This window comes from Coffea arabica, chromosome 3c (assembly GCF_036785885.1).
Source record: "Coffea arabica cultivar ET-39 chromosome 3c, Coffea Arabica ET-39 HiFi, whole genome shotgun sequence".
In the NCBI taxonomy this organism is placed as follows: Eukaryota; Viridiplantae; Streptophyta; class Magnoliopsida; order Gentianales; family Rubiaceae; genus Coffea; species Coffea arabica.
The window spans coordinates 3345840-3371720 of NC_092314.1; the positions used below are offsets into that span (position 1 = coordinate 3345840).

Genomic DNA, 25881 nt, shown 5'->3' on the forward strand with positions numbered 1-25881 from the left:
GACTCAGTTGCATAATCTTCAAAGTTCTTGCAAGTTTCTGAATTCCCTTTATTCCTATAGTAACGTTTCTAACACTACCAGGAGGGAATATCATATAAATTGTTGCATTAATATTGTATGGCTATTTTTAAGCTCAGATTGACATTAAGAGCTGTTTTGTATTTGTTTTGTAATAAATGTAATAGGTGAAATTCAGCAATGCCTAGATTGATGCAGTTTTTGCAACACTTAGCTATTTGAGTCTCATATTGACTACCATGAAGAAGTGACCTCAAAAAGGAGGTAGCATGGTATGAACAATATTCCAAGCCATTCCAGGAGTAGTCTTTATTGCAATTTCCTTGAATCTATTGATGCAAGCTCTTTATCCATATCGCTCACATTCTGTAATATGGTCATCTTTTGCATGGTGATGCCCCACCTAGGCTTGCGTATATGAAATTTTGTGTTTGACATTTTAGCCTTCGTAGAGGTGTAATGCTTTGTGATGTTTGATTAGGTAAATCTCGGGTAGTACAGTTTATACTTCTACAGCCACTTGATCCCAGAAATGGGTGAAAGAATGTAAATAGGAAGTAGTCAGCCCTTACAGAATTTAGCTGAATTTGAATCACTAATAAAGGGCTGAGAGTGAGATCACAATTCATTTTCCATAAGATGGCACAGGAGTTCACAACCTAGGGCTCTCTTATAATTGTCCTGAAGTCCAAATCTGTTTCTAACTTTCACTCTTTACTCCTGATGCTGTTACACGAAGATAAGGCTCCAAAAATTGGCCTTGCTTTCAAGTGGAAGTAGAAATTTCAAGTCTCAACCCTCAAGTGCTTTTTCTTCTCAAAGCAGACAAAGCAAGCGTAACATGTTAGTTTAGATCTGGCATTAGAAGACTGCTGTTCTCACCATGATATAAGCTGCACAGGACTCCATAGATATCAGTCTAATATCAACTCAACAAGCCACAACAGTAACTAAAACATTAAGCTCCTTCAATCATATGAAAATGAAGCAGTGACCTTACTGATACTGCAGAACAGTACCTTCAGCCTGAGTTACTTCAGATATTGTTGGTGGAGGCAAGTTCATGGGTCGAAATATGAATTTGCTTGTAAGTTTTAATTGCAGTCAACGTAGTCCAACTAGAGATATTAAGAACTAAGAAGACAACAAAGTAAATGTTTGACTATTGTAGTCTTTTACTTGCTTTAGATGAATTGTTTACTTGCATATATGGACATGCAACGGGAACTTGTTTGCGTGCTACCTAATTCAGAAGACTTCAGCTGGGTTCTGGATTTGATTTGTGAAGATTATAGTTAGTACTCCCACAATGGACTGTTTAACTGGCCTCTTGTCATGGATCAAGTCACCCATAATCATGTTGGCAGGCTTATGAAACTTCACGGGGGCAAGGGATGGGGGATTTTTTGTATTCTTTTTTTTTGTTGGGGGAGGGGTGAGGAACTACGCACCGTAGAGTAGGGGAGCAAACGAGCCAGTCGAGTCGAAATTTGATCTAATCGAGTTGAGTCTCAATTTAGTTTTATGAAATTCGAACTCGAACTCAAGATCAGCGAACTCAAAATGTAAAGTTTGAGCTCGAACTCGACTCAAATTCGAGTCGAGCTCGAGCTTAAAAAAAATAATTATTTTTTTAAAAAATAAATAAAATAATAATTTTTCATAACAAATAATAAAATATTAGAAATATATATGTAATTTTAATATTTAAATAAAAACGTATATAAAATATATATATATATATATATATATAATATCGAGCCGACTCGTGAGCTAATGAACTAAATATTTTTGAACTTAAATTCGACTTGATCAGCTCGAACTCGAGTTGCTCACAAACGGCTCGAATCGTTTGTAATCCTACCGTAGAGTATCAAATTTCTAGCACCTTATAAAAGATAAATTTTTTGAGGATGAAAACTTCAAACAATAAATTTCTATGAACAACTACAATATTTTACACTTGCAGTTTCCTTACATTGAGAATTCAGCGGCAGATTAATCTGTGTTTAAATAAACACAGAATTTATAATTTAACTCGAAAGTTTAAGAAAAATATACATATATATCAAAATCATACTCACGAATAACGACATTGAACTGTGAATTAATTGTGTCAGCAACATTTCATGTCTTATCAGTCTGTCTCTGTGACCAGCATTGGTATTTAGCATTCTGTTTTAAGCTTGAATGATTTTATTCCAGTTGACTTCATGCAATTAGTACCTACTTCCTTGAACCTGCAATTAGAGATGGAAAAAGTAATGAATCATAAGATACACTATAACAGCTCAGTAGGATAACCAAATTGCAATATTGGCGAAGGCTTCTAATGTCTTTTGACTCTTACCGATAGTTCAGATGTGATTGCCAAATGGGATTGTCCTGCTTACCTCAAATCCAACCAGAGATCTGCAGTAATTGGTGTTAGTTAGCATGGTACTGGTGGATCCACACTCGCTCTCTTTGAGGGAAATAGATGATTTGTCAAGCTTTATTGACCAAGGATATTGATAATTCTGAGCAGCAGAACCAACATGTGACGATGATCTCTGCATCCTGACGGCCCTTGGTACATTTCTTCCTTCAATTGATGGCCTACGCCTGCTTGGTTGTCTCTCAAATGATTCAGGCCGTTGCTTGGGTGCGCTATGTGATCGCACTTTAGCCCTTGAAGATTCTGTATTGGCCATGTAACTTGGATAGAATGGATACTCGTTATACAATGAATCTCCATATTCTGATCGTGCATAAGAAAATGCACCTTTTGAAGGATCAGGTTTAGATATAGCAGAGCAGTACTGAGGGCTGCTTTGTGATGTACCAAAGGAGTATTCCTCAAAATGACCACTACATGCTCTTGGACTCAGATCAGTTATAGCTGATGGTAATGGTGAGATCTGTTCTTGGTTTGAATAAGCTCTATGAGTCGATATCCTATGATCCGTTCTTTCTGTCTGCCCATTGTTTGAATAACTATTCCTACTTTTTGTGCTTCCCTTTGGGTCACCAATATCCATCTCCACAATTTTGACGTTCTCTTCCATTCCTTTATCAAAATCCTACAAGTGTATATTGGCAGATTAGATTTTTCTTACAAAATTCAGTAGACAAACTTCAAGAAGTTGAATGTGATCTCTGTACTACAAATGTTTATGTTCCTTCTGGTTCCAATGTTTTATAATTCCCACTTGTCACATTACCAGTGTATTTTTAAGAAAATAACATGTTTTGGAATACAAATAGTTTTGTTGATGTAAATGCCATTCCAGACTTCCAGTCACTCATTTGAATTTGTTAATGCAGATGAATCTGACAGATATTTATAAATGACATGATTGGTGGATCACAGGTGAATTGGGGACTTACTTGATATGATTGACTGAATCGATTTTCCTGCGTGGATTTTCTATGATGAAATTGCTTCAGATTGTTGGGTTTTGATTCCTGAGCCATTTGGATCCTTTGAGCTCGAGCTCTAGCCTGAACAGTGACCAAAGCTTGCATGCACCTGAGGGTAGCCGTTGCCTGTTTTCTCACCAAATGTCCCCTCACCAATGCTTGCAACTTCACCAATCCTTTCAATGCATTTAAAGCTTTTCTTGCCTGGAAAAAGAACACCAATGGAATGTTTCAAAATCTTCAAATTTTGGACAACTAGAAAAGGAAAAGTAGAAAAAATGCAAGAACAGATGACATAAGATATTGCATACCAAATAAGCTCGAAAGACAGATTGAATCTTGATGGCTGCAGCCTCTTCAATTGCAGAGGTTCTCCCCGATGCTGCAGCAGTCAATTGAATCACAGCGGCAGCAGCCTTTGCCGCTGCAGCCGCTGCATCAGCAGCTGCGGCCGTGGCAACTGCGACTGCCAAGGCATGTTTTTTCTGATCAGCGTCTGCTTCCAGGAATGCCTGTTGAGATGGTGGCGTTGTGGCCATCATATCCGTTGAATTGGAGTCCTTCTGGCCTGGTGCAGTGGCTGATGACCTTCGAAAACTCCATCTTCTCTTTTCTTTGGGAGTCGTCGGTGGGATTGTTATTGGTGTTGTCGGAATCTGTTCAGCGGAAATTGAAGGCGGCTGAAGATTGCCTGTATTCTTCACCTTCTCCTTGTCTTTCTCTCTCTCTTTATCCTTCTTTCCCGTTAAGAAGTTTCTTATCCACTTGCCAGTCTTCCCCATCTCTGTCACAATCTTCAAAACCACTATACAACTGAAGCCCAGACAGTGATATATGAAACTCCAAGGATTTAAGTCTATTCTTCTCTCTGCCTCTGCCTCTGCCTGTGCTGACTCCTGAATGATCAGTATCTATCACCAAAATGATGGCCTTTATTATTAGCAGTAGCATTTAATTGCTGCACGTTTTGACAGACTTGTTTTTCACTGTCACATATTGTCTTTGTTTCTCTGCATTGCTGTATCTTGTAACCACCACTCTTTCTTAATGTAATCAAACCATTAAGTTTTGTTTATTGTTAATAGAGTTTAGGTGGTTAATGATTCAAGAAAAGAAACAGTGAGGAATCCCCCATCCCAAATGGATCCACTCTTGCTGTATCGGAATATATTCCTTACCTTGCCCCTTCATAGAGGTCTTCCTTTTTTGTGCCGAATACCAACTTAGACCATGGAAAAACTCTCATTTTAATGAGGTGAACTAGGGCAATTTTGAACTTTTACTTCCAAGTGTTATTGTTGGGAGGGTTATGGAGGATCAGAAGCCATGTGAAAATGTGTCATGGAACATGCAGAGCCCGTGTAATATACTCATGCAAGGGTGGGAGGATTCATCCCACTTGTCTTCAAGGGGTTTATGAATCCATTTTGGTCATGGGGTTCAGCTGTTTCAAATCCCATTGCAGGGTTTGAGGGCCCACAAATTAGGGTATGACCCTGTTGGGAGGGGTGCCCTGTTGGACCTGCACATGGTAATCCTCTCCTTACCTAGGCCTTTACTCTCCGCATCTCCTTTATTTCCAAGCTTTCATGATCCCAGGAAGGAAGGCTACCCCAATCCCAAGACTCTGGGGTTTGAAATATCAAATAAGTCATGTCACCCTCATTCTATCCATAATCTATCTCTTATTTTGTAATATCCCACATAGGGACGGAGAAGGCAAAGGGAATGGAATATAGCATCCGATCCATGGAATTAGTGATAATTTTGGATTAATCATTTTGAATTCATGATTTCAGTTCAAAAAGATATTGGTCTAGTTCGGCGGTGCGGGGCGTTGCTAATAGTACTAGAATGAATCTCGCATGATCTCTACACAAGATGAGTTTAGGACCAAATAATGTTATGGTTCCGACTATACAAAAGAGTACAAGAAACATGCATGGGGCGAGGTTGGGACCAAGTGGTGTTATAGTTCACCTCTAAAATCCGTACGAACCAATTTTAGGATCTGCACACGATTAATTGGATAGTTTGAATTGTTATAGTTTACCTCTAAATCCATACGAATCACTTTTAGAATCCGTACATGACTAAGTGGATAGTCTGAATTATAACGGACTTTGTAAGGACGCAAAGTTCTAAAGTGGGAAGAATGTAATATCTCACGACTAAATGGAAAGTTTGAATACAAAGTTTTAAAGGTAAGGAGAGTGTAATATCCTACGACTAAGCGGACAGTTTGAATTATAACGGATTTTGCAAGGACACGAAGTTTTAAAACTAGGGAGAATATAATATCCCATATCCGGACGGAGAAGGGAAGGGGAATGTAATATAACGTACGTTTAGCCTATCTGGTAATTGATAATTTTGGATTAACCATTTTAAACCCGTGGTTTCAGTTAAAAACGAAATTGGATCTGTCTGATGGGCACAAGGACACTGATTCCAATTCCACGGTTTATTTCAAAATTCTCCTGCTTGAGGTTTGGTAGAATTGGACAAACAACTTATCTAGTTTTGAAATTGTAGTAGTATCATTCTCTTCTGGATTTTTTTTTTGGTCAAATTTTTCTCTTCTAGATCGATTGCTCCTTTTTCTTCTTCTTCTTCTTCTTTTGTTGGATAGAAACATCTCGCTTCATGTTACTTCAATCGAGTCAAATCCCTATCAGAAAAACAGTAGTATTAATACAGGAAAGTATTTTATTAACCCACTTCACACTATCAACCATTTTACTTGAATGCTGATCTAAACAATGCGCTATTTCATTGACATCTCTCCTAACCAATTGAAATTTACATCCGTGAATGTTGTTCTAAAGTACTTTGGCATGCATCCCATTATGTCAAAGATAGTCATAAATCTCTCCTTTTCAACCAATGTCGACTAAATCTATTGAGAAATTTCAAGATAACTTCTAATTTTGCAAAAAGGGATAACGGAATTAGGATTCAAGTATAGAATTATTAGGAGCTAATAATGGAGACCAATTCAGTCTAAAATGTCAGACTCAAGTATTTTCGTTGTTGTGATGAGCTTCATTGGAGGTATGTACGATTAACTATTAAATTTTTTCCTTTATTGTGGGTACACCATGTTCTTCTCATACCACACATACAACGTGTGGTGTTTCATATGTATATCCTTTTTGTTTTTTACTTCGTTTTTGTTCATATGTTCTTGCGGCAAATTACTGAAAGATACACAAGGTCGTAGTCTTAGAAGCTCGAATAGCAGCAGGTCATCAGGGCACAGTGGATGATGATCAAGAGAAAATGGGGGAGCAGTTGGCGGAGAGACACCATAATAAATGGTAGTATGAAGTTTAACTAGATGGCTTGTTGATCAGGCTGCATTGGTATCACCAAGGGATATAGCGTATCAGGACCCGCAAAATGAAGTAGGTAGACCAATAATGACTAGGGAGACGGATAAACAGCAAATACATGCACACTAGATTTTTTATTTTTCCATTTTCACATCTTAAAATTCTACCACTACTGTGTTGTAAATACTGGTAAAATCCAAAGAATCTTGATTAAATTATCTTCAAGGATTCATTCTCTATTAGTCTGCTTCTCTTTTCTTCATGGTTAGGACGGAAGGGCTAAGTATGGATGTTCCTTCTGAAAGAAACACATCTCTTGGAACAAATGGCATTTGATTTCATTCTTTCTTTCGGATAATTTTATAATACATACAGGCATATATAGAAAAGAAGTAGAGGGAGTAGAATCATAAAAATTTGTTTATTACAGATTAAGGTGTAAATACTGTTTGAATCCATGTTGGCCAACATGAATAATTGTCCCTGTTCTGTTGATCATCAAAGATTAGTTGGCAATCACATGCTCCCCCGCGACTAATCAAATCCCATTTCTACAAGGGAATGAATGAATGACTACTAAGTGCATTTTTTCTCCTTTTTTTGACAAGTAATTAGTGCTAGTTTAATTAAACGTAAAGTATTTGATACACTAGCAACCATGTTTGACATATAAACAGAGTTTAAATTTTTTTTTTTAGTTGTTATTGTACATGCACCAAACAATTTATCTCGTTCGTGTAAGATAAACGACAAAATAATATGACACTCTATATAAGATTAATTCTTGATTAGATAAAACCATGTTATACCACATAGTAATGCTCGTGAGATTGTTTAAGAGAAAATTTATCTTGATCTGTGGAATTGTATTAAGACTAATAGTCTATTTACAGGGATACAAGTTTAGTAAAGTAACAAATTTCGATTGATTTACAAGCATAAAAATGTCCCATCACACAGCGTAGTAGTTAAACTAAATACGCTAGGAAGATCAAGAAGCTAAAACTTGGAACTCTCGGGGGTAGGTTGAATTTCCACCCAACTAAATAATGCTCAAAGAACCATTACAAGCTCAGTGAAGTGTTTATCATTAAATAACTGAAGTCTTTATTTTGTTTTTAGTTATTATCGCAGTTTAGAAGAAACCTTCCCAGTTATCGTCCTATACAAATAAGATTCAGTATTATCAGCTTTGGTAAATTTCCATGAACTTTTGGACCGAGAGAGTTCCATAAATTTGTGGCAAAGATGCTTTGCATGTATAGAAAAAGTGGACAAACCGTTGAAATAAAATTTCAAGTCCAATAGTGTCGGTGTCTTCTTTGGGTGTGTAAAAAGTGCGAATTGTTAGATTTCTAAATCTCCTATATATGGTGGGGCGTCGCTATCTCTATTCTTATGCCCTTCCTTCTTGAGTCAGACCTCGTGTGAGTTCCAGTCCACATCCCTTGCAAAACATTCTGTACTCAGACAAAGAACTGATCTTGACAGTAGTGTATATAGAATCTCTGATATTTGTTAATTAAATACTTGAATAGCAACATTAGTTGAGCGTTAAGATAAATTTAGATGCAGAATCCAGATATATCAAGATGCAGTTAAAGTGGCTTAACTGGCTAACCACAGGGTGTTAAACAAATAAAGCTGCATGTGGGTTTTTCATGGCTGGAGAGGATATCTTATTTCTCCCTTTTTGTTTGTTTATGTGGACATCTTTCTTTTGTTGAAATGCACATGACTTGTTTCTTTGATTAGCATGATGATTTTGTCTCGTGTTCTTGGATGTATTATTCTCTAAGTTATGCACAATGGTAAAGGTTATGCAATCAGCTTTCCTGTCTCTTGACCAACGACGTCCCTGGAAACCAAAGAAATATATACACACGGAAGAGAAGTCGCATATGCAAACTAAGCAACATTTCAAGCTTGACAGGGGGCAAAACTTAGCAGATGAAAGAATACTCATGCTTTGAGTTTGGACTAATTATCAACTTTTGTTAAGATTTTGTACAGGTCCTTCCATAAGTATTTTAAAAGCAGATAAGAAAGCTTTCCATAAGTATTAATTTCTGATCAAGTCTTCAAAGCCTGAAACCAAATAAATTAAACAGAAAGGGAATCATGTTGAGATGTGTTCAACTTCTCTTTTCTTAAATTGTGACTGATTCTTGATCAGATGATTCAGATTTAACCGAGGCTACTTTTACAATTTTAACATGCATCTAACCAAGACCTGCTCTTACACGGTTTTTATGTCAAAGTGGTTGATCCAATCCAAGATTACCGATATTACCTCTAACAATTTCCCCCCTTCCCAATGCTTTTTGGCGTAAAACTTTGATCTATTGTAGCGATAACCTTTTATTTCCTCATGAATTAATTGGGCGACAGTTGCACATGCACAGTGCATATGATTGCACGACCATAACTCAAACAAACATCCATTCTGTTTAGTTTCTAGCTTTGTGGACTCATTCAACAATACACTTTGAAACTTTATGTCGAAATGGTAGTTTCATTTCCTTTCATTTGAAAAAGACCCATATCGCCAAAGATCCTTGAAATACAATTCCCACCATATGCTTCCCCATTTTTATCAGTCGACAATGGCGCAACTCAGTAGGATATACATACATACAAACTTTCATAATAGACATGTCATGGTACAGGCACCAACATATCAATTATGCACTTGAGCGCAACTTTTGGATCATGTCGGATTTGCAGTCTGTTAATAATGAGTGAATATACAGCACGTATCTTTGGATTATTCATCAGCGTCCACAAATTATAATCAGCGGGATTCGACATTATCATGGAACTTGCACCAACAGAGGATATTTATAAGTTCGTTCACCCAAAAAAGTTCCAAATTTTGCAATGGTCTTTTTTTTTTCTTCCCATAATGGGTTAAGAAATTATGAGATTCGCCAAGGGTTGAATAGATATTAAAGGTTTGGTGAGATTAGGATAAGCAACAAGTTAATTTAACCGAGTATGTAAGTGAGAGATTTTGAGTTCAAAACCTCCTATTTACATTATAAAAAATTTTTTTTTTAAAAAAAAACTGAGTTTGTAACTTGTAAGCACTTTGTTTTACGTTTGTTGCGAGTCTTTCCAGCAAGGAATGCGATATTTAGGAGGGCCTAATAGGGTAAATATTACCTTATTCGTCCCAAATATGGATTGTGATTGCAGATTTATGGTCTAGCGGCAACACATTGATCGAGTTCAACCTCAAGTTCAAGCAACTTAAACTATTTGACGAGTTGAGCTCGAAATTAATATGTGAAGCTCTAAACCTCATCGAGTTTAATCGAGTTTTATATAAATATATATATATTATTTATTAGTATGAAATGTCTATTTTGTCTCTTATTTAAAATTATATAAAATATAAATTTATATTTTTTTAAAACTCAATTTGCTTGATTAAGCCTGATTGAGTTCGAAATAAGCTCGATTAGACTCAATAAACACAAGCTTGAGTTTAAGCTCGACTAATGTAAAATAAAATTGAACTCAAGCTCAAACTCAACTTTCAAGAGTTCAACGAGATCAAACTCGAGCCCAAAACAACTTGAACTTGAATCGACTCAATTACATCCCTAAGCTGAAAACGGTTGATTTTAGATAATTTTTTAAGTGTCATTGAGGATATCTCTCAGAAAGCAAAAGGCAAAGATACGAGCATTTAAAAGTATGAAATTAGTATTCGTTAAGGGAGGTATTAGTACCTCTCCTGGGAAATACTTACGTGGCTACTAATGATTTATCTTCAACACCAAATCAAACACTATAGTGGGACTCTTGACTTTAAATTAGAAGGATGAAACTCAGTTTGGAACACAAATTTTAAAGAGGAAAATATTAGTTATGTTTTTGCACATATTCCATTATAGTAGTTCTCTACATGTACACATTTTACCATACAATTGAGACTGGAAATTATAGAAGCTCCATTTCCATTGTTCCCCTGCATATGCTTCCTAAGATACACTTACGCGACTGACGGTGACTGAAAATTAAATAAAATTCAAGAAAAATCCGATATGTTTTTGCACATGTTTGTTACTTATAATAATAATGTTTATATTTATCGTTTTAGTACGTACATTTCGCCATGCAATTGACAGTACTGGAAAATTATAGAAGCCCCATTTTTCGATTGTCTTCCTGCTTATGCTTCCTAATTAAGATGTACTCCTACCAGGACCATATTGCTTTACGGCTTCCTCTTTGATGGAGTGCTTGAATTCCCTAGTGCAGACATCAAGAAAACAGCAATACAGCTTCCCATCCATAATTCCGTATGGACCGCATCGAGCAAATAAATGGCAGGAACTTGTAAGGCCTTCGACTTTTAAAGGACGACTGAGGATCCTGATGGCTTTAAAGCGTCTTAAACGTCACCGCCCCGCCGCTCCGGCCGAACCTATATGGTACGTGCGCATCGCCGTCATAGTCTATCCTATCGTCGGTACACCCCTGTGGTCCGTCCGTCAAAATCTTCTCGACACAGTAATTGATGAGTTCTGTTGAACATAAGATCTCAGCTTAACCACTGTCTAAGATTTTCATAATTTGGTCTAAAATCCACACACGCAGAAGCATAAGCTGTTGATCCAAAATGACGTTAGTACATCTAAAGGCCCTACGGCCTAGATCATACTACGGGCATAGTCCTGGTGGGCACTTGAGGAGGTTCATTGACAATCCATAGTACCCATTGCCAGTGATTGATTAGTCTCAGCAACTCTCATTCTTTTTTTTTTTTTTTGTCAGCAATGATACATTTGTATAACCTACTTTATCCTAATCTAAAGGAGATGGGAAGCCTAAGGAGATTGTGGTAGGAGGCTAGCGGATATACAGACCCAACTAGATCAAGAGAGTGCTATGACACAATTCTTAGATTTTTTTCGCTGCAGGTAAAATCTGAACCCTCACCTACAACCCAAGGAAGGACTTAACCCCCTTCCTGGTCTCATTCACTACTTAGCCTGCAATGATGTACTTGTTTGCAGTACAAGTCCCCATTATTATTCTTGTCAACAAACCTCTCCACATTTGCTATTTTGTTTCATTTGGCAAACAACCTTACCAATACCATTAGTGTACTAGCTGTTATGGCTGCCTCAATTACTTCTCTGAACCCACCCCCCACCCCACCGGGTCACATTGTTGCTGTAACTGTATATCTCAATTTTTTTTTTATTGCAACAATAACATTTATATAATTTACTTTAACCTAATTTAGGGAATAGAGAGTCGAAGGAGAAAAAAATCCACTTGAAGTGATAGCCACAATTAAATAACTATATACTTCAATCGAGAAACTCATACTGTTTATGGAATGGTAGGGCTTGGGGCATTTGAACGAAGATTCATTTGATGTGCTCTTATTAGTTATCCAAAAACCTACATGTTGAGGACAAGCCTACGTGCCTTTTGATGTCAAAAAAATTATTTTCGGTTCATAATCCTATTTAGTTCTGTGCCCCGTACTATATTTCACCGAATGAGTTATGTAAGGTGAGTCTTGAGTTATTTTTCGATTGTGTACAAGATTTCATATCTTATGAGCCTTCTTTTTCCCCCCCCCCCAAAAAAAAAAAAAGACAGTTTTTATCTGAAGTTACCACTAGCATAGGCCCATAAAAGCACGGGCTGACATTGCATACGCCCGTACACTTAAGCCCGTGTAGAGGGACTCACTCGTGGATTTAATGATATTTCTAAGGCCCATATGTTTTGTGATGATCTTTTCATGTGAAAGTACTGTCTGCATATGACCCAATTTGCATGATTGATAATCTCGATACTCTGGTTAACACAATTAGGTGCCGGGCTTTCACGAAGCCATATGCTGCCTTCTGCAAAATGGTGGTGAGAAATTGGAAAATGGAGGTGAAGAAATTGGTGGCCAGGAGTTGTTTTTTCTTTGGAAAAAGAAAAAAGAAAATTTATTTAACAAAAATGGCAAACATTACTTTGTTGATGGCCTTTTCTAAGAGAATCATTCGGGTCGGCGGAGCTGATTTAAATGTTTCGGTGAAGTTCTTCTTCTAGCAATCAAGGTTGTTGCCTCTCGCTGGCATGTCCACCACAAAAACTCTGCCAAATCTTCAATCTCTTCCCACCTGGGTGAACTCCAAACAGCCCTTCCCCATCTTGAGCTGAGTTGAGAGGAGTCCTTTTGGATTGATATTTTTAAAAGTTTTTGTAACTATTTGATATATTTAAAATAAAGAAAATGATTAAAAATATATTCATAAAATATGTTTGCAGAAGACTAGGATCCAATCAAGTCCGGTTGCGTAGGAGCGGGGATTCGTGATTTAGACCAGGTGAGGAAATGCATGCAACGCGGTTTCTTGATTTAGTCTAGCTGACGATGGACTTGCACTGCACTCGTATCTTTTACTTTTAAGTGAGGTGATTAAAAGCTAAGCCACCAGCCCAAAGGCGGGGCGGGAGGCAAGGTTGCCAAAAAAATGACACATTTAAGTGATTTATTTCTAAAAAATTTATGCAAGTGTGCTGTGCACCGGTCTGATCCGGTGATGGTTCAGTTTTCTCTGGATTACTCCTGAATCTCCTTAAATCCGCTCTCTCCCCCTTAGTATAGGATAGAATAGGTTTATCGTCTCCGAAAAAAAGATTAAAAGCTTCTTTTTGGCATATGCTTCTGGCGTGGCCTACGAGACGCTATGGCCTACTTCCATCGAGAGAAAATGCGGTCCTTTGGTAAATTTCGTTGAGTTCAAGCCTGAAATCAACTCAATAGTAGGAACCCTAATTACGTACAACAATAAACAAAACACTAGTGAGAAATCCCCATTCAACCGCGTGGCCTTTTCGAATCAGTTTATCAAACAATAATAATATCATGGTGAATCCATCGAATCAGTTTATCCCCATTGCAACGTAACACGTCGTATGCATAATATCTTACTTCCACGAATGCCAGCGATCTTAATTATAACTTACAAAAGTTGTTCTCACAAACTCTGGAGTAGTGAAAGCTCATCATCTTGGATTATTTTTTTTCTCTGTAACACGCAATTTTATCGAATAGACTGGTCTATGTGTTGTAATGGAGGGATTGGTTGATTAGAGATGCATTTTTAGGAAATTTTACGTGTGTGAGTGGTAGTAAACCTAGTGTAATACGCAAATGCATTATCTTGACTTAAATAAGCAAATTGACATGATATAATTCAACATTTGTCGCGTTGCTACAAAATGCATTTTCTCATTAGCTTCTTATGCACTTCAAATTTTCTAAAAACCCCTGAAAACAGATGCTGAAAACGATGCTGGTCCCCATGTTTTCAATTTCTAAATTTGTTGGCTTCGGTTTACGATTTCGCTGTTTATATACCACTAATAAGTTATAATTCTTTAGATATGAAAGCAGAGATACAAGAATTCTGAAAATAAAAACTTGGAAGACTGAAGTAATTAATCATCTTATTAGCATTTCATGCATTCCCTTCAGATTTGTCCCTGCGGATAGTCCGACTGGTTCTGTAATTTGGTCTTTATCAGCAGGTTTCGTGATCGATCTTCATGTACTATTTCATTGTATATTTTTCAGATAAGACTCTACACAGATTCAGGAGATTAGTCTGGACGAAAGATTAGAATACCCAAAAAAAAAAAAAAACATTCTCTTCCAATCTTCCTAACTTTGCTACAAGTTTTAGAGACCTTGAATACTAGTCATTAGTTAAGCAAAATTGCTCTTGCACTATACAGCGAGCCAAGGTGCAAGCTTCGTATCCTATCGTTTCGACAAAACACAAAAAAAAAAGGTGCAAGCTTCGTGACAGTTTAAATCCTCCTCCTGGCTCCTATCAGTAGTAGAATTATGATTCCGTGCGCTTCAAAATGAACATACAATATAAACTAATTTATCTTAATGTTGCTATCAATATTTATCCATGGATATTCTTTTTTTTCTTTCTTTTTTATTTGGCAAATTACAAGTTTAAAAACATATCTCCATCTAACCAAAGAAACCCCTCCTCCCTCTATAAAAGGTTTTAAATTCGATGTCCTTAAAGATTCCAACAAGCAAAAATTTTATGATATTTGTCACAACTATATCCTTTCTAGTTGCTTAAAAATTACATACTAAAAAAATGAAAATACAGTTTAGAAAAAAAAAAAACCACATGTAACAAAATGTAACGTGGGAAAAACAGTGCATAAATAGAAGAAGAAAGAAATACTACTAGGAATGTAGCATCTCTAAGTAATATATGCATTTGAAGTAGCAGCATTATTGGCCCCCCGGCAGATCGACTGGTTTCGTAGTCCCTCTTTGGGTGCAAGTCACTGGATCGACCTTCGGGAGAGCTAACGCGCTGTGAATCTTGGGACGAAGCTCACGGTCGCAGGAAATTAGTCGGGTCCAATGGTTCCGAATACTCCTATGTCGAAAAAAAAAAAGGCAGGCCCAATGGTTCCGGACACCCCTTGTCGGAAAAAAAAAGTAGCAGTATTATTGTTTGGCTCTCTGCCAAATTATCTTTTACTTGCCCAAAATCTAAAGAAAACTTTTTCCCGAGCAATCTAAAGCAAACTTTAAAAAGTTGAACAATATGTGGGAGAATCTAATTGGTCAGACAACTAGGTGCTAAGATTTAGAAGGCGAAGAAGCAAGAGTGCCATAGCTAGATTCCCATTCCAACTACTAAAAAAAAAAGTTGAACAATGGGCCTGTTTGGAAGCTAGTTTTTTGGACAAGTTTTTTACTTACAAGTTTTTTAACAACTTTTGCTACAGGAACCCAGAAAAACTTTCTCAAAATTTTTTACCTACACACTTCAAAATACCCAAAAACACACACAAAAAATTCAACACACAAAAAAAAAATTCCCTTCCTTTTTTTTCTTCTTCCACCCCGAAGCCGGTGTCGACCACCACCGCCGGGGAAAGGGCAGGGGATTGCGCCTGGGTCAGGCTAGGGAAAGGGTGGGGAAAGGGCTGGAGAAAGGGCCGGGGGTTGCGCCTGGTAGAGAGGGATCGCTGGTAGAGAGGGGTGGCGGGGGGAGGGGGTCGCTGGCAGAGAGAGGTGGCGGGGAGGAGGGAGTCGAGCTGGGGAAAGGGCAGGGGGTGGCAGGGGAGGAAGGGCAGAGGGTGGCGGGGAGAGGGGGTGGCGGGGGGAGGGGGTCGCTGGCAGAGAGGGGTGGCGGGGCAGAGGGGGGTGGCGGGGGAGGGAGTGGGAGGGTAGAGGGGAGGAGAAGGGGAAAAGGAGAAGAGGGGTGGCGGGAGGTGAGTTGGTGCTGGGAGGTAACGGGGAGGAAAGAAAGAAAGAAGAAGTAGAAAAAGGGAGAAGAAGAGAAGAGGGAAAAGAAAAGAAAAAGAAAGAGAAAGAGAAAAAAGAAGGAAAAAAAAAAAGAAAAGGAAAAAAAAGTTTTTCACCTTACAAAACTTCTACAAAATTTTTCACCTTACAAAAACTTCTACAAAAATATTTTTTACCTTACAAAAACTTCTATAAAATTTTTTCAAATACTTCTACAGTACACTACAGTAAAGTTTTAGACAAACTCTCAAAAAACTCAGGTTCCAAACAGGCCCAATATGTGGGAGAATCTAATTGGTCAGACAACTATGCTAAGATTTAGAAGGCGAAGAAGCAAGAGTGCCATAACTAGATTCCCATTCCAACTACCAACGGCCCCTGTTATTATACCCTTTGACTTAAAGTTCTAGATCAGCCATGTTAGCTCCGGACTAGTCAAGTTTCAAATTTCAAAGTTCCATTCTCACAAGACTCATTCTCGCAAGACTCCACTTGGGAAAGTGACTAGGCCGCCATACGTGCATCAAGCCGTGCAAACCAAACTTTTTCTCCTTTTAGGTGCAAACCAAACTTCATTACTACTTCATTATATACGAGTAGTACCAAATTAATTGCAACACTAAAACGTCAGAAGAATAGCTTTTAGTTGGTACAATCTAGCCATCCGTCACCTCATTCATTTTCTACCGCTGATCAATTCTTCTTGAGCTAGCTAGCATATGGCTTCTGTTCACACAATTCCTTTCCTCATTATAATTCTTATTCTGCAGACTTGGTCTGCAACTTCTTCAATTTTCGCCCCTTTTGTCGGTATATTCACGGACCCTCTTAATTGATTCATGGAGTAAAGGACGTGATTTTTCATCCCCTTGTATTTCTGGGACTGATTTTTTTTTTTTAAATTTGTTTCTTCATGTGGGGTTTTGAAGAATTTGATTTTCTGCAATGGTAGGTGGTGATGTGTGCAAAAGCGCTGAATGTGGGAAAGGTACTTGCAAACCTTCCAATGATAGCAACTTTGGTTTTGCGTGCCAATGTGATGATGGATGGAAGCAAGCTCGCCTTGAACACGATGATGGTCTCAAGTTTCTGCCTTGTGTGATCCCCAACTGTGAGTTTTTCTTGGAGAAAAGACTACAAAAACTTATTGCACTGTGTAATTCTGTTGTTGATTGCCATGTTTACAGAGAAATATTATGTACTCCTTAAGGATATATTGTCTTCTTCTATTACTATAAAGTTAGATTAGTTTATCCATCTAATATCTGTTATAGTTTCTGTGTAAGCTAGTTGTCTTACTCTATAAGCTCTAAGATTCCTCAGCCAATATCAGTGAACTAGTTGTTTGATATCCAATTTGTGTTCTAAGTTCCTAGATTACCTAAAGGGCTGATATGCAACCGTAAAGTTATATGTGAATCGGCTTCAGATAGATAATGATTAGACCGATAATCCTAGCTATGGAATCTCAAGTCTAGTAACAGAACAAAGAACATAGGAAAGATGGTTTTTTCATTTCTTATGTGGCATAGGATGGTTAGAAAAATAGCCAAGAGAGAGTAGATGAGCATGATTATTGCGATCGATTTGTTCACTGGCTTTTTATAGAAAGCAGAAAGGTTCAAGCAGGTCTGGATATTTGAACCATCTGAAGTGCAGAGTTAATCCTTGTTTACCTCGGTAAAGATCCAAGAAAGAGAATGGTGTCATTCTCTGAAGCACTCTCAAAGAGATTGCAATAATACTTGTAGTGACATCATGTAAAATCTCCGTGCAGCTCTCAAGCAGTTGATCATCTCAACATCGCAGAAGAAATTTTGACTTGGCAAAAGCTAATCTAATGCCACCTAATCTTTCTTTTCCCATAGAAATAGTAGTCTTGAAATGAAATAGCAGAAAGTATTGAGTGTAAATTATGATGATGTAATATCGTTATCAGTTGTTTGATAATACATGTTATACACATCTAGCAGTGAATTTCTCAGTTCACACGCTGTACTGATAGGCATCATGTTCAGCAATATCCTGCTCAAGGTTGACATAAGCCTAAGATTCTGATTATGTCTAAATTTATATGGAGTTCACTGGCAGCACAGAGGAGTCTGACTTTCTCAAATAAAAAGAATCTGATCAAGAAAATGCCATGTTCTTAACACACGTTTTATTTACTAGGCTCTCTCAATTACTCCTGTGGTCAAGCACCGCCCCCTGCTCCAGCAAGAGAGAAGCGAGCTAATGAATCAATCTTCGATCGTAATTACACTTCCACTTTTTTCATTCTAAAGTTCATAGACCAAAAGTCCTATTCATACAACTTTTTCTCATTTCTTCATCTCTTTGTTCTTTTCTATAGCTTGTTACTGGGCTGTCTGTGGAGGTGGCACCTGCAACAAGACCTCCATATTTGGACATAAGTGCGAGTGTCAAGAGGGTTATTACAATATACTCAACGTCACAGCTTTCCCCTGCTTCAGAGAATGTATGGATTCAATGCACAGGCACTAGGAAATTCTTTTAAGATTTGCTCTTGTTTTGTATTTTAGTGTGCTATACTCAATAATTTGGACGCCAATCTTCTTTAGGCGAGCTTGGAATGGACTGTAAGCATCTTGGGATTGGCGTAATGAACAACACACCAGCTTCTTCACCTCCTAGCTTGTTGCCCGAGAACGGTCAAAACCAAGGTGAGTTAGTTTCATGATTTGAAGTTCGTCCATTCCAATTTCTAGTGTCATAACTAGGATAAATTTCACTAGTGCCACTCCTTTTCCCTTTGAGTTGCACTTGAATATCACCTGGGCTATTTTTTCATTGATTGCATTTCAATTGCAAAAAAGAGACTATGCCTACTTGCAAATCCTATTAGCTTCTCCTCATCTGCTAAGCATTAGAAGGATAAGTTCCTTTTCATTCATATATATAATGTAGCAGTTGGTATCCACGTCTCATGTCTGGAGCAAAGCAGAATTTCTTGTAAATTCTACTTTGATCATCTTACATTAACAAGAAAACCTGTCTTTTTCTTGCCTAGTGAAGTTCTATCATTGTAAACTAAGGTATAAATTCCAGATAACCTTTCGTAGAAGCTGGCATATTAAAGTATGCAGACAAATTTGACTTTCATCAGTTTACAATAGTATTGTGCTCAAGACAACATACATGTCCATGTCATGATACAAAAGGATCTGGATAGGTGTAAAAATTGCATTATCGAGAAGACTGTTAATTAATCAAACCTTGCGCAATCTATTTATTTTGATTTATCTTTGATGAAATACTAGTCCATGACATGATACATGTCCATTTCTTTAATCGACAAACAGAGTCATGCTCTTTCATTCTTACTTTTTTTTTTTGGCTTCTCTTTTGTGGTTTGTTGGAGCAGCTACCTCAATCGCCGTTGGAGATCTTACTTGGTCGATGTTCACCATGGTATTATCCGTGGCTTTATTGTTGTCAAAATAGGGTCAAGTCACGACATATGCGATATGGGCACCGATATCTGGAGATTTTCCCGTTCAGGTTTTACTAGTGTGTGAGGAGATTGGTTAGGAGTTCACGATTTTGGACATATGGTAGCTTCTTCCGGTCGTCTTGCCGGCCTTTCGGTTGTGTACATTACATTCTCTTACCATTTTGCAGTTTACAGTAGATGTATAAACACTTTCAATCTCTCTGTTTTATTTTCTTTCCCCCATTTTTGTAGAGGAGTTCATTACTCAGCTTTCAAATTGGGATATGGACAAATATTTGATAGTTGAGCGTGCTGCATGGTTTGCCAGCTCTTCAGTTCCTTGTCTTAATCATGAAATGTTTCAAGTTTGTCATCCACACGGATGAAACTATAGTGCCCATATTTGCATCATACACGCCGTGATTTCACACACGCAATGTACGCATTTGAGGTTTTTAAGAGATTGGGAGTGTTCATTTTTTCAGAAATTGGGATGGTGTTCACTTTAAGGGGTTGAGTATATGTGAAATTTATTAATAAGATTAAAATTAGATAGAGAGGCTGAGGGTGCGTTTGAATAAATAAATCGAAATCTGAAGTCTGGATTTATTAAGTTATTAAATTGTTGAGTATTAAATCTAATATATTTGAGTGTATATCACATTCAGTGATAAGCGAATAGTTTATCACTTAATTTTGGGAGCAAGTTTTGTTTAGAAAATTCAGTGTCATTTAATTAATTAAGATGTTTAATTTTTAGTTATCAAACGGTTTGAATATGTTAAGATCTGAATCCATTAATTTTAAGTGCTGAATTAAGTTATCAAACAGAGTCTAAGTCTTATTCAGGGTTGAAAGATAAATTAAGTTACTCAATACTCAAATCGTGTTCAATTTGGTAAGAGTTCATTCGAACTTGGTTTTGTTAACTAGTTAAATTGATATTGAACAACTTTTGTGTTCAATAATTTTGAAATTCAATAAAAAAAAATTCGTTTAACCTCGATTGGACAACCAAACAAATCGAATTTAGACAAATTCTTAGATTCGTTAAAATAATCACACAAAGTTGAACACTAGCTATTTGATTTGATTAGGCCACTTGTGTACACACTTCCTAGTCATATTAGAACATCATTAATGACCATGGAAATTAGAAACGTTTATACATCATTATTTTCAGCAAACTCCGAATTAGGCCTGGGAATCGAAAACCATAACAATTAGCTTCATGAGGCCCAAAATATAGACAAGTCATCCTGAGGGATGAGTGTGTAATCTTGGGCCAACAGGTGGACCGACAAAGCGAACTTTATCTCGGGGAAGTTGTATGGGCTGATTTACGAAGGAGTCCTATAGACCAAGTTCCAGCGTTTATTAGGTTTGTCTTGAGCTCAACTCGCTAAAACATACTCCCTCCGTCTCACTTTGATAGCTCTGTTTCTTTTTTCACACAATTTAAGAAAAAGTAGTTAACTTTGTTAAAAAAATAAATTTAGATTGCTATTTTTCTAAAATACCCTCACATTAAATATGGTACAACTTTATGGGAACTTGAATTGATGGTTAAAAAGGAATCAACTCTCATTAAATGGGGTAGGTTTATAGTAATAACTACTTAAATTGAATAAGGGTATTTTAGGAAAATTAAAATACAACTACATTCTTCAATTGGAAAATGGACTACAATTTAGGACAGATGAAAAAGGAATACATGACTATCAAAGTGGAATGGAGGGAGTACAATATTATGATTATTAATCTAACAAAAATCTTGATCGAATCTAACTTAACACAACTAGACTACATGAAAGGCTGTCTGACGTGGACTACTAAAGTTTTCAAACTGAAATACAATCCGTTCAGTAGTTGAGAAAGTAATTCAATGGTCTGTACTTTGAGAAGGTAACGTTGTGACATATTTAGGCATGGAAATTCTTCATTAAGTGCTATACAACAAATACAGAATTAAATCATGGCTCACGTCCTTGGTTTTAATAATTTTCATGTTTGTATCGATCACTCGTGGATATGGTGATTTTCAGTCACCTTTTAGAGATAAACTCTTCAAGGCATTATCACGAGAAAATTGCCATAAGATTCATGTCATTGCTTGGATACCTCATTATTTGGAAAAAAAAATTAGTTCGCTTACATTATTGACATATTTTTCAATTACTTCTTTATTTTTTTAATTATCATTTTATTTTACATGCAGCACATCACACAAAGTGCTACAATAATATTATCATAAAAAGTTTTTCCAAATAATGAGGTATCCAAATTCCAAACACTGTCCTTTTATTCTTTCAAAGTGTTAAGGGAGGAGGGTGAGGAAAAAAAATATGTATGTTAATTGGAGTTGGTACGTTGCCTAAACTCAAATTCTTGCCGTGAAGCTCCTTACTATATTCAAGAAACTATTAAAGAGAGAAAAGCGCAAAAAGGTGAGAAAGAAACACATCTTCTTGTGCATGTACGATAAAAACTGATGATAAAAACTTCTAAATCCTCTCCATGGATAGATTGCCCACAAAAGTGTAGGAGAATTCATTGAACAGTTTTGGTCCAGAACCATGGATCGCAATCATCCTCTTTTTCTTGAAGGCATTTATTATTGCTCTAGTGGTAGAAGTTTATCAGTCCATCACTGTTGAGTCCACAGCCCAACCACCCCCTCCACCCACCCGTGAGGAAATCACTCCGGCACAACCCTCAAGCACATCATTCAATGGATGAACGACAGCCTATCAAAATCCCAATAACAAAACCCATAAATGCCTCACAATCATATATCATGTCATATCATAGCCCTTTTGTCACTACTGCAAGTCCCACAGTGAAAAGACTTAAAAAGCTGTTCACCCCCCCCACCCTCCTTCCGCTGGCTAACCAGGCAATGAAGATTGGGATTGGACCAATAAATTGTAGTGTAATACACTAAATAGTAAGTTGTTAGTATAAAAATTGTGGAGTACGTAATTCTGAACCCAATTCTGGGTAGAAAAATCAAATCTCGTGATCTCTTCTGCCACAGATACAATAAGACCAGACAGCAGCAGCAAGCAAGCAGTACGGCGCAACCCTCTTATCGGCGGCGTACGGACATGCATTATATGCAACTGAGACACGGCAAAAAGACGATGCTTTCTGTGACAGACAGCCTATGAAAACATTAACATCTAATGCTACTACTTAGTAGTATATTGCTATGTAGCCTCACAGCTCAAAAAGCCCATTGCTACTAGCAACCATGGGAACTTGCAGTAACAAAAGTTGCCTCCTTTTTGCCAAATTTTTGAACTTCGTGTTTGAATTATTGGTAGCTTTTTTCTCCCTAATGGGCTAATGGCTCCTTGCCCTTTTTCCATTTCTTGATTCTCGTATCACATGAAATCTTTTTGTTCTTTCAGTACAATGGAGGAGCCACCTCTCCTGCCCCTCCTCATCTTGACTAAACTCAAGACTAGCCAAGCTACAAACAAGTCGTGTCTGTCTGTTTTGCTTCTTCTTTAATCTTCCCAAGCAAAACCACAAAGGTAGCCGGACCTTGCTAGTAAATTGGATGAACAGACAATAGTTAATTCAAATTTTGACCTTGCTAGTAAGATTGACCTTTCAACTGGAATTGCCGCCTGTTAACAGAAGAGTGCAATTTGTTAAAATCAAATGAGTTGATTGGGCTTTCCTCAAGAAGAGATAAGGAATGGGGAGTTTTGGGTCGTAATTGGAGCATTGATTAGTGAGTGGAAAGGACAGGGTCCTTGGAAATTGTAGTTTTATGCAAGGGGCTGTGTTGCTCCGCTTATTTACGCCCTGAAACTGAAAGTGAATGATGGTTACAGAAATCGAACCATCTCAATCTCAGCTGTCACACCAAATCAACAATGGTGGTGGCCTTTGGGGCGCTTTCCAAGGTGATGACTATTATGGAGGTTCCCTTATTATTACGCTCTCCTTATCTAAGACAGGTACAACGTCCCACCCTCTGGGGTCTCTTCCTCCCTGCATCCTCCAACCACATCAAATTTGTAATGTTCTACTAACATACTACTATCTTCAAGGGATGTATACAAGTACTGATTTTCGATTAAAAACAGACTTGGTCTTCGAGTTTTATTTGAAAAAAAAAATGTTTGAATTATATACTACAACGCACTTGTATTTTAAGAAATATTTTGTATGTGAAACAAAAAAATTACTTAAAAAGATAAAAAAGGGATGTGAAAACATGTTCAAGAAATAATTGAAGATTATTGGAAAATTTTTTGGATTATTTATTGTAATACTACTTTTTTTTTTACGCGATTTACGTAAAATAAAAAGGTAATTGAGAAACGTATTTTATGACAAATAAAAAAATTTTCAAATTCAAAATGATTGTATATATAAAAGTGTTTCATAGATAATTACTCATTTTCTAATCAAAGAATTGACAGTTTCATTTATGTATGCATACTTCGCGGTAACTCTTGCTGGTTTTTGTTAGGTTAACTATTCAGTAACACAGCTCCTCAGAGAGATGCAGACACCTTAAATTATTGCAATTAGGATTAGACTGAGTCTACTACTAGTGTATATGTATTTTCCATGTAATCCAATACGTTCATGTCATGTTTATGGCGTAAGAATTCTGCAGATTCGCCATTATGAGGATTGAATAAGTTGCGAAAAAGATTTTTGGAAGTGGTGTTAATCAAAGATTCCAATGAGAATGAATTGGAAATCCAAGTAATCAATGCCTGCTCTCAAGTGGACGAAGAGTAGAAGAAAACTAATCCAACTATGGTCGCTTCAATATGCTAAAAATACCCTCTGTCCTCCACTCCTGAATTTCCATAGCACCCACCCAGTCTTAAAATCGTAATCTGCAAAAAAAAAAAAAGAAGAGAAAAACAAATGTGAAGCAAATTCAGTGGTTCATATTTCCTTTCATGACCACAGGGAAGTTGGTGGAAGGTTTGTGTCACCATTAACTCCTCAGCTTGCCCTATCCAATTGGACTCGTGAGTTGTTGTCCCTATTATTAATTCTTCTTCTTGGATTTGTTCATTGCTGTTGTTTTCTCCACCGTCAACTCTATAATACCAAATGGCATTTTCTAATCAAGAACCAATGATCATGTCCAACTCAAACGGATATTTGAGAATTAAACGCCAAGATTCTGAAAGTATGACTTTGAAAAGTGAAGTTTTAACAAAAACTCGTACACTTCGTTGTTAATCAGCCCTTGAGCTTGAGAGTGACCTTGTTTGGATTGTAATTTTTTTTAAAAAATAAAAATTTATATTTTTTGTGAAAAAATTTTTCAATCATCTTTTCATTTTACATGTATCAAATCATTACAATATATTTATATATTTGTTTACAAAAACTCTAAAAATAGCAATTCAAACTACCTCAATTTCACTGCATACCATGTATGGTCAAACTCGGCTGCTCTTGAAGAGCACCTGTTGATAAAGCTGTAAACGAGCTGAATCGAACCGAATATCTCATGTTTAAATTATATTCGTTAAGTGATTCGAACAACGTTCGTGTTTGTTCGTTAATTTTTGAAATCCAAATATATGTTCTTGTTCAGCTCGTTAAGGAAAGTTCGTGTTCGAGTTTGAGTTCGTGTTCGATTCATTTAATATAAACAAGCCGTCTTCAAACATGTTCGAAATGCTTGAATCCAAATTATTTTAAGCCTTAAATATGTCATGCAAATCATTAATCATTCTAAAAAATAATTAAAGCGCAAAGAGACTAAATTCTATTATTTATTAACTATATAACTAATATTAATATAAAAACAACAAAAAAATAAAGCAATTTGCTTTCCAAATATAAAAGTCCAACCATAAAATTAACCCTAAAATTTGTCAAATGATAATTATGTCCATGTTCGCAAACATTCGTTAAAACTCACGAACATGCTTGTGTTCGCGAATGTTCATTAAAACTCACGAACATGTTTGTGTTCGCTCGATTATTAATCGAACAAAAAAATTTATTCGAACTTGATTCGTTTAAAATTTCGAACGAGCCTTTCACGAACACGAACGAGTCGAAATGAATTAAGCTACTGAACAGCTCGGTTCATTTAATAGCTCTACCTATCGATAGCCTATTGTAAGGACTTGGCATACAATTGCGGTAAATGGTTAATAGGATAATTTCAGAAACCTCTCTTGAGCTTTCAAATAATTTCACTTGGCTCCCCTTAGATTTAAAAAATTATGCTTACCTCCTCTAACATGGTAAAGTACCTAAAATGCCCTTCGCTTGATAGACAATTCTCAATTTAAAGCAATAGATTTACAAAACCCAAAAACAAATTCTATTTTTCTATCTCATGCCTATTTTTA

The 25881-nt window shown here is 36.9% G+C and overlaps 2 protein-coding genes across 3 annotated transcripts; one reads left to right on the top strand and one right to left on the bottom strand.

Moving 5' to 3' along the window:
• Positions 1-1989: 1989 nt before the first annotated feature.
• Positions 1990-4719, bottom strand: LOC113734487 (protein IQ-DOMAIN 19-like). Of its 2 annotated transcripts, none has more exons than XM_027261063.2 (4): positions 3732-4719; positions 3388-3624; positions 2412-3080; positions 1990-2258 (listed from the first exon to the last, which is right to left on the bottom strand). In XM_027261063.2, exons 1-4 carry the CDS (start codon positions 4200-4202, stop codon positions 2238-2240), a joined length of 1398 nt encoding a protein of 465 aa, XP_027116864.1. In that variant the 5' UTR covers positions 4203-4719; the 3' UTR covers positions 1990-2237. The 2 variants fall into 2 exon arrangements, with proteins under 2 accessions (XP_027116864.1, XP_027116863.1); XM_027261062.2 differs by having other exon boundaries at positions 2369-3080.
• Positions 4720-16662: 11943 nt separating this feature from the next.
• On the top strand, positions 16663-19863 carry LOC113734166 (uncharacterized). The gene is made up of 6 exons (XM_027260535.2): positions 16663-16884; positions 17027-17185; positions 18247-18327; positions 18428-18553; positions 18657-18758; positions 19460-19863. The coding sequence occupies exons 1-6, from the start codon at positions 16794-16796 to the stop codon at positions 19537-19539; spliced, it is 639 nt and encodes a 212-aa protein (XP_027116336.1). The 5' UTR covers positions 16663-16793; the 3' UTR covers positions 19540-19863.
• The last annotated feature ends 6018 nt before the right edge of the window (positions 19864-25881 follow it).

Bases quoted from the DNA above. Each gene is read 5' to 3' on its own strand.
- LOC113734487 (XM_027261062.2), bottom strand. From the start codon at position 4,202: ATGGGGAAGACTGGCAAGTGGATAAGAAACTTCTTAACGGGAAAGAAG. The intron at 3,625-3,731 runs GTATGCAATATC...TTCTTTTTCCAG, and splicing joins CTGTCTTTCGAGCTTATTTG to GCAAGAAAAGCTTTAAATGC. The intron at 3,081-3,387 runs GTAAGTCCCCAA...ATACACTTGTAG, and splicing joins GATTCAGTCAATCATATCAA to GATTTTGATAAAGGAATGGA.
- LOC113734166 (XM_027260535.2), top strand. From the start codon at position 16,794: ATGGCTTCTGTTCACACAATTCCTTTCCTCATTATAATTCTTATTCTG. The intron at 16,885-17,026 runs GTATATTCACGG...CTGCAATGGTAG, and splicing joins AATTTTCGCCCCTTTTGTCG to GTGGTGATGTGTGCAAAAGC. The intron at 18,328-18,427 runs GTAATTACACTT...TCTTTTCTATAG, and splicing joins TAATGAATCAATCTTCGATC to CTTGTTACTGGGCTGTCTGT.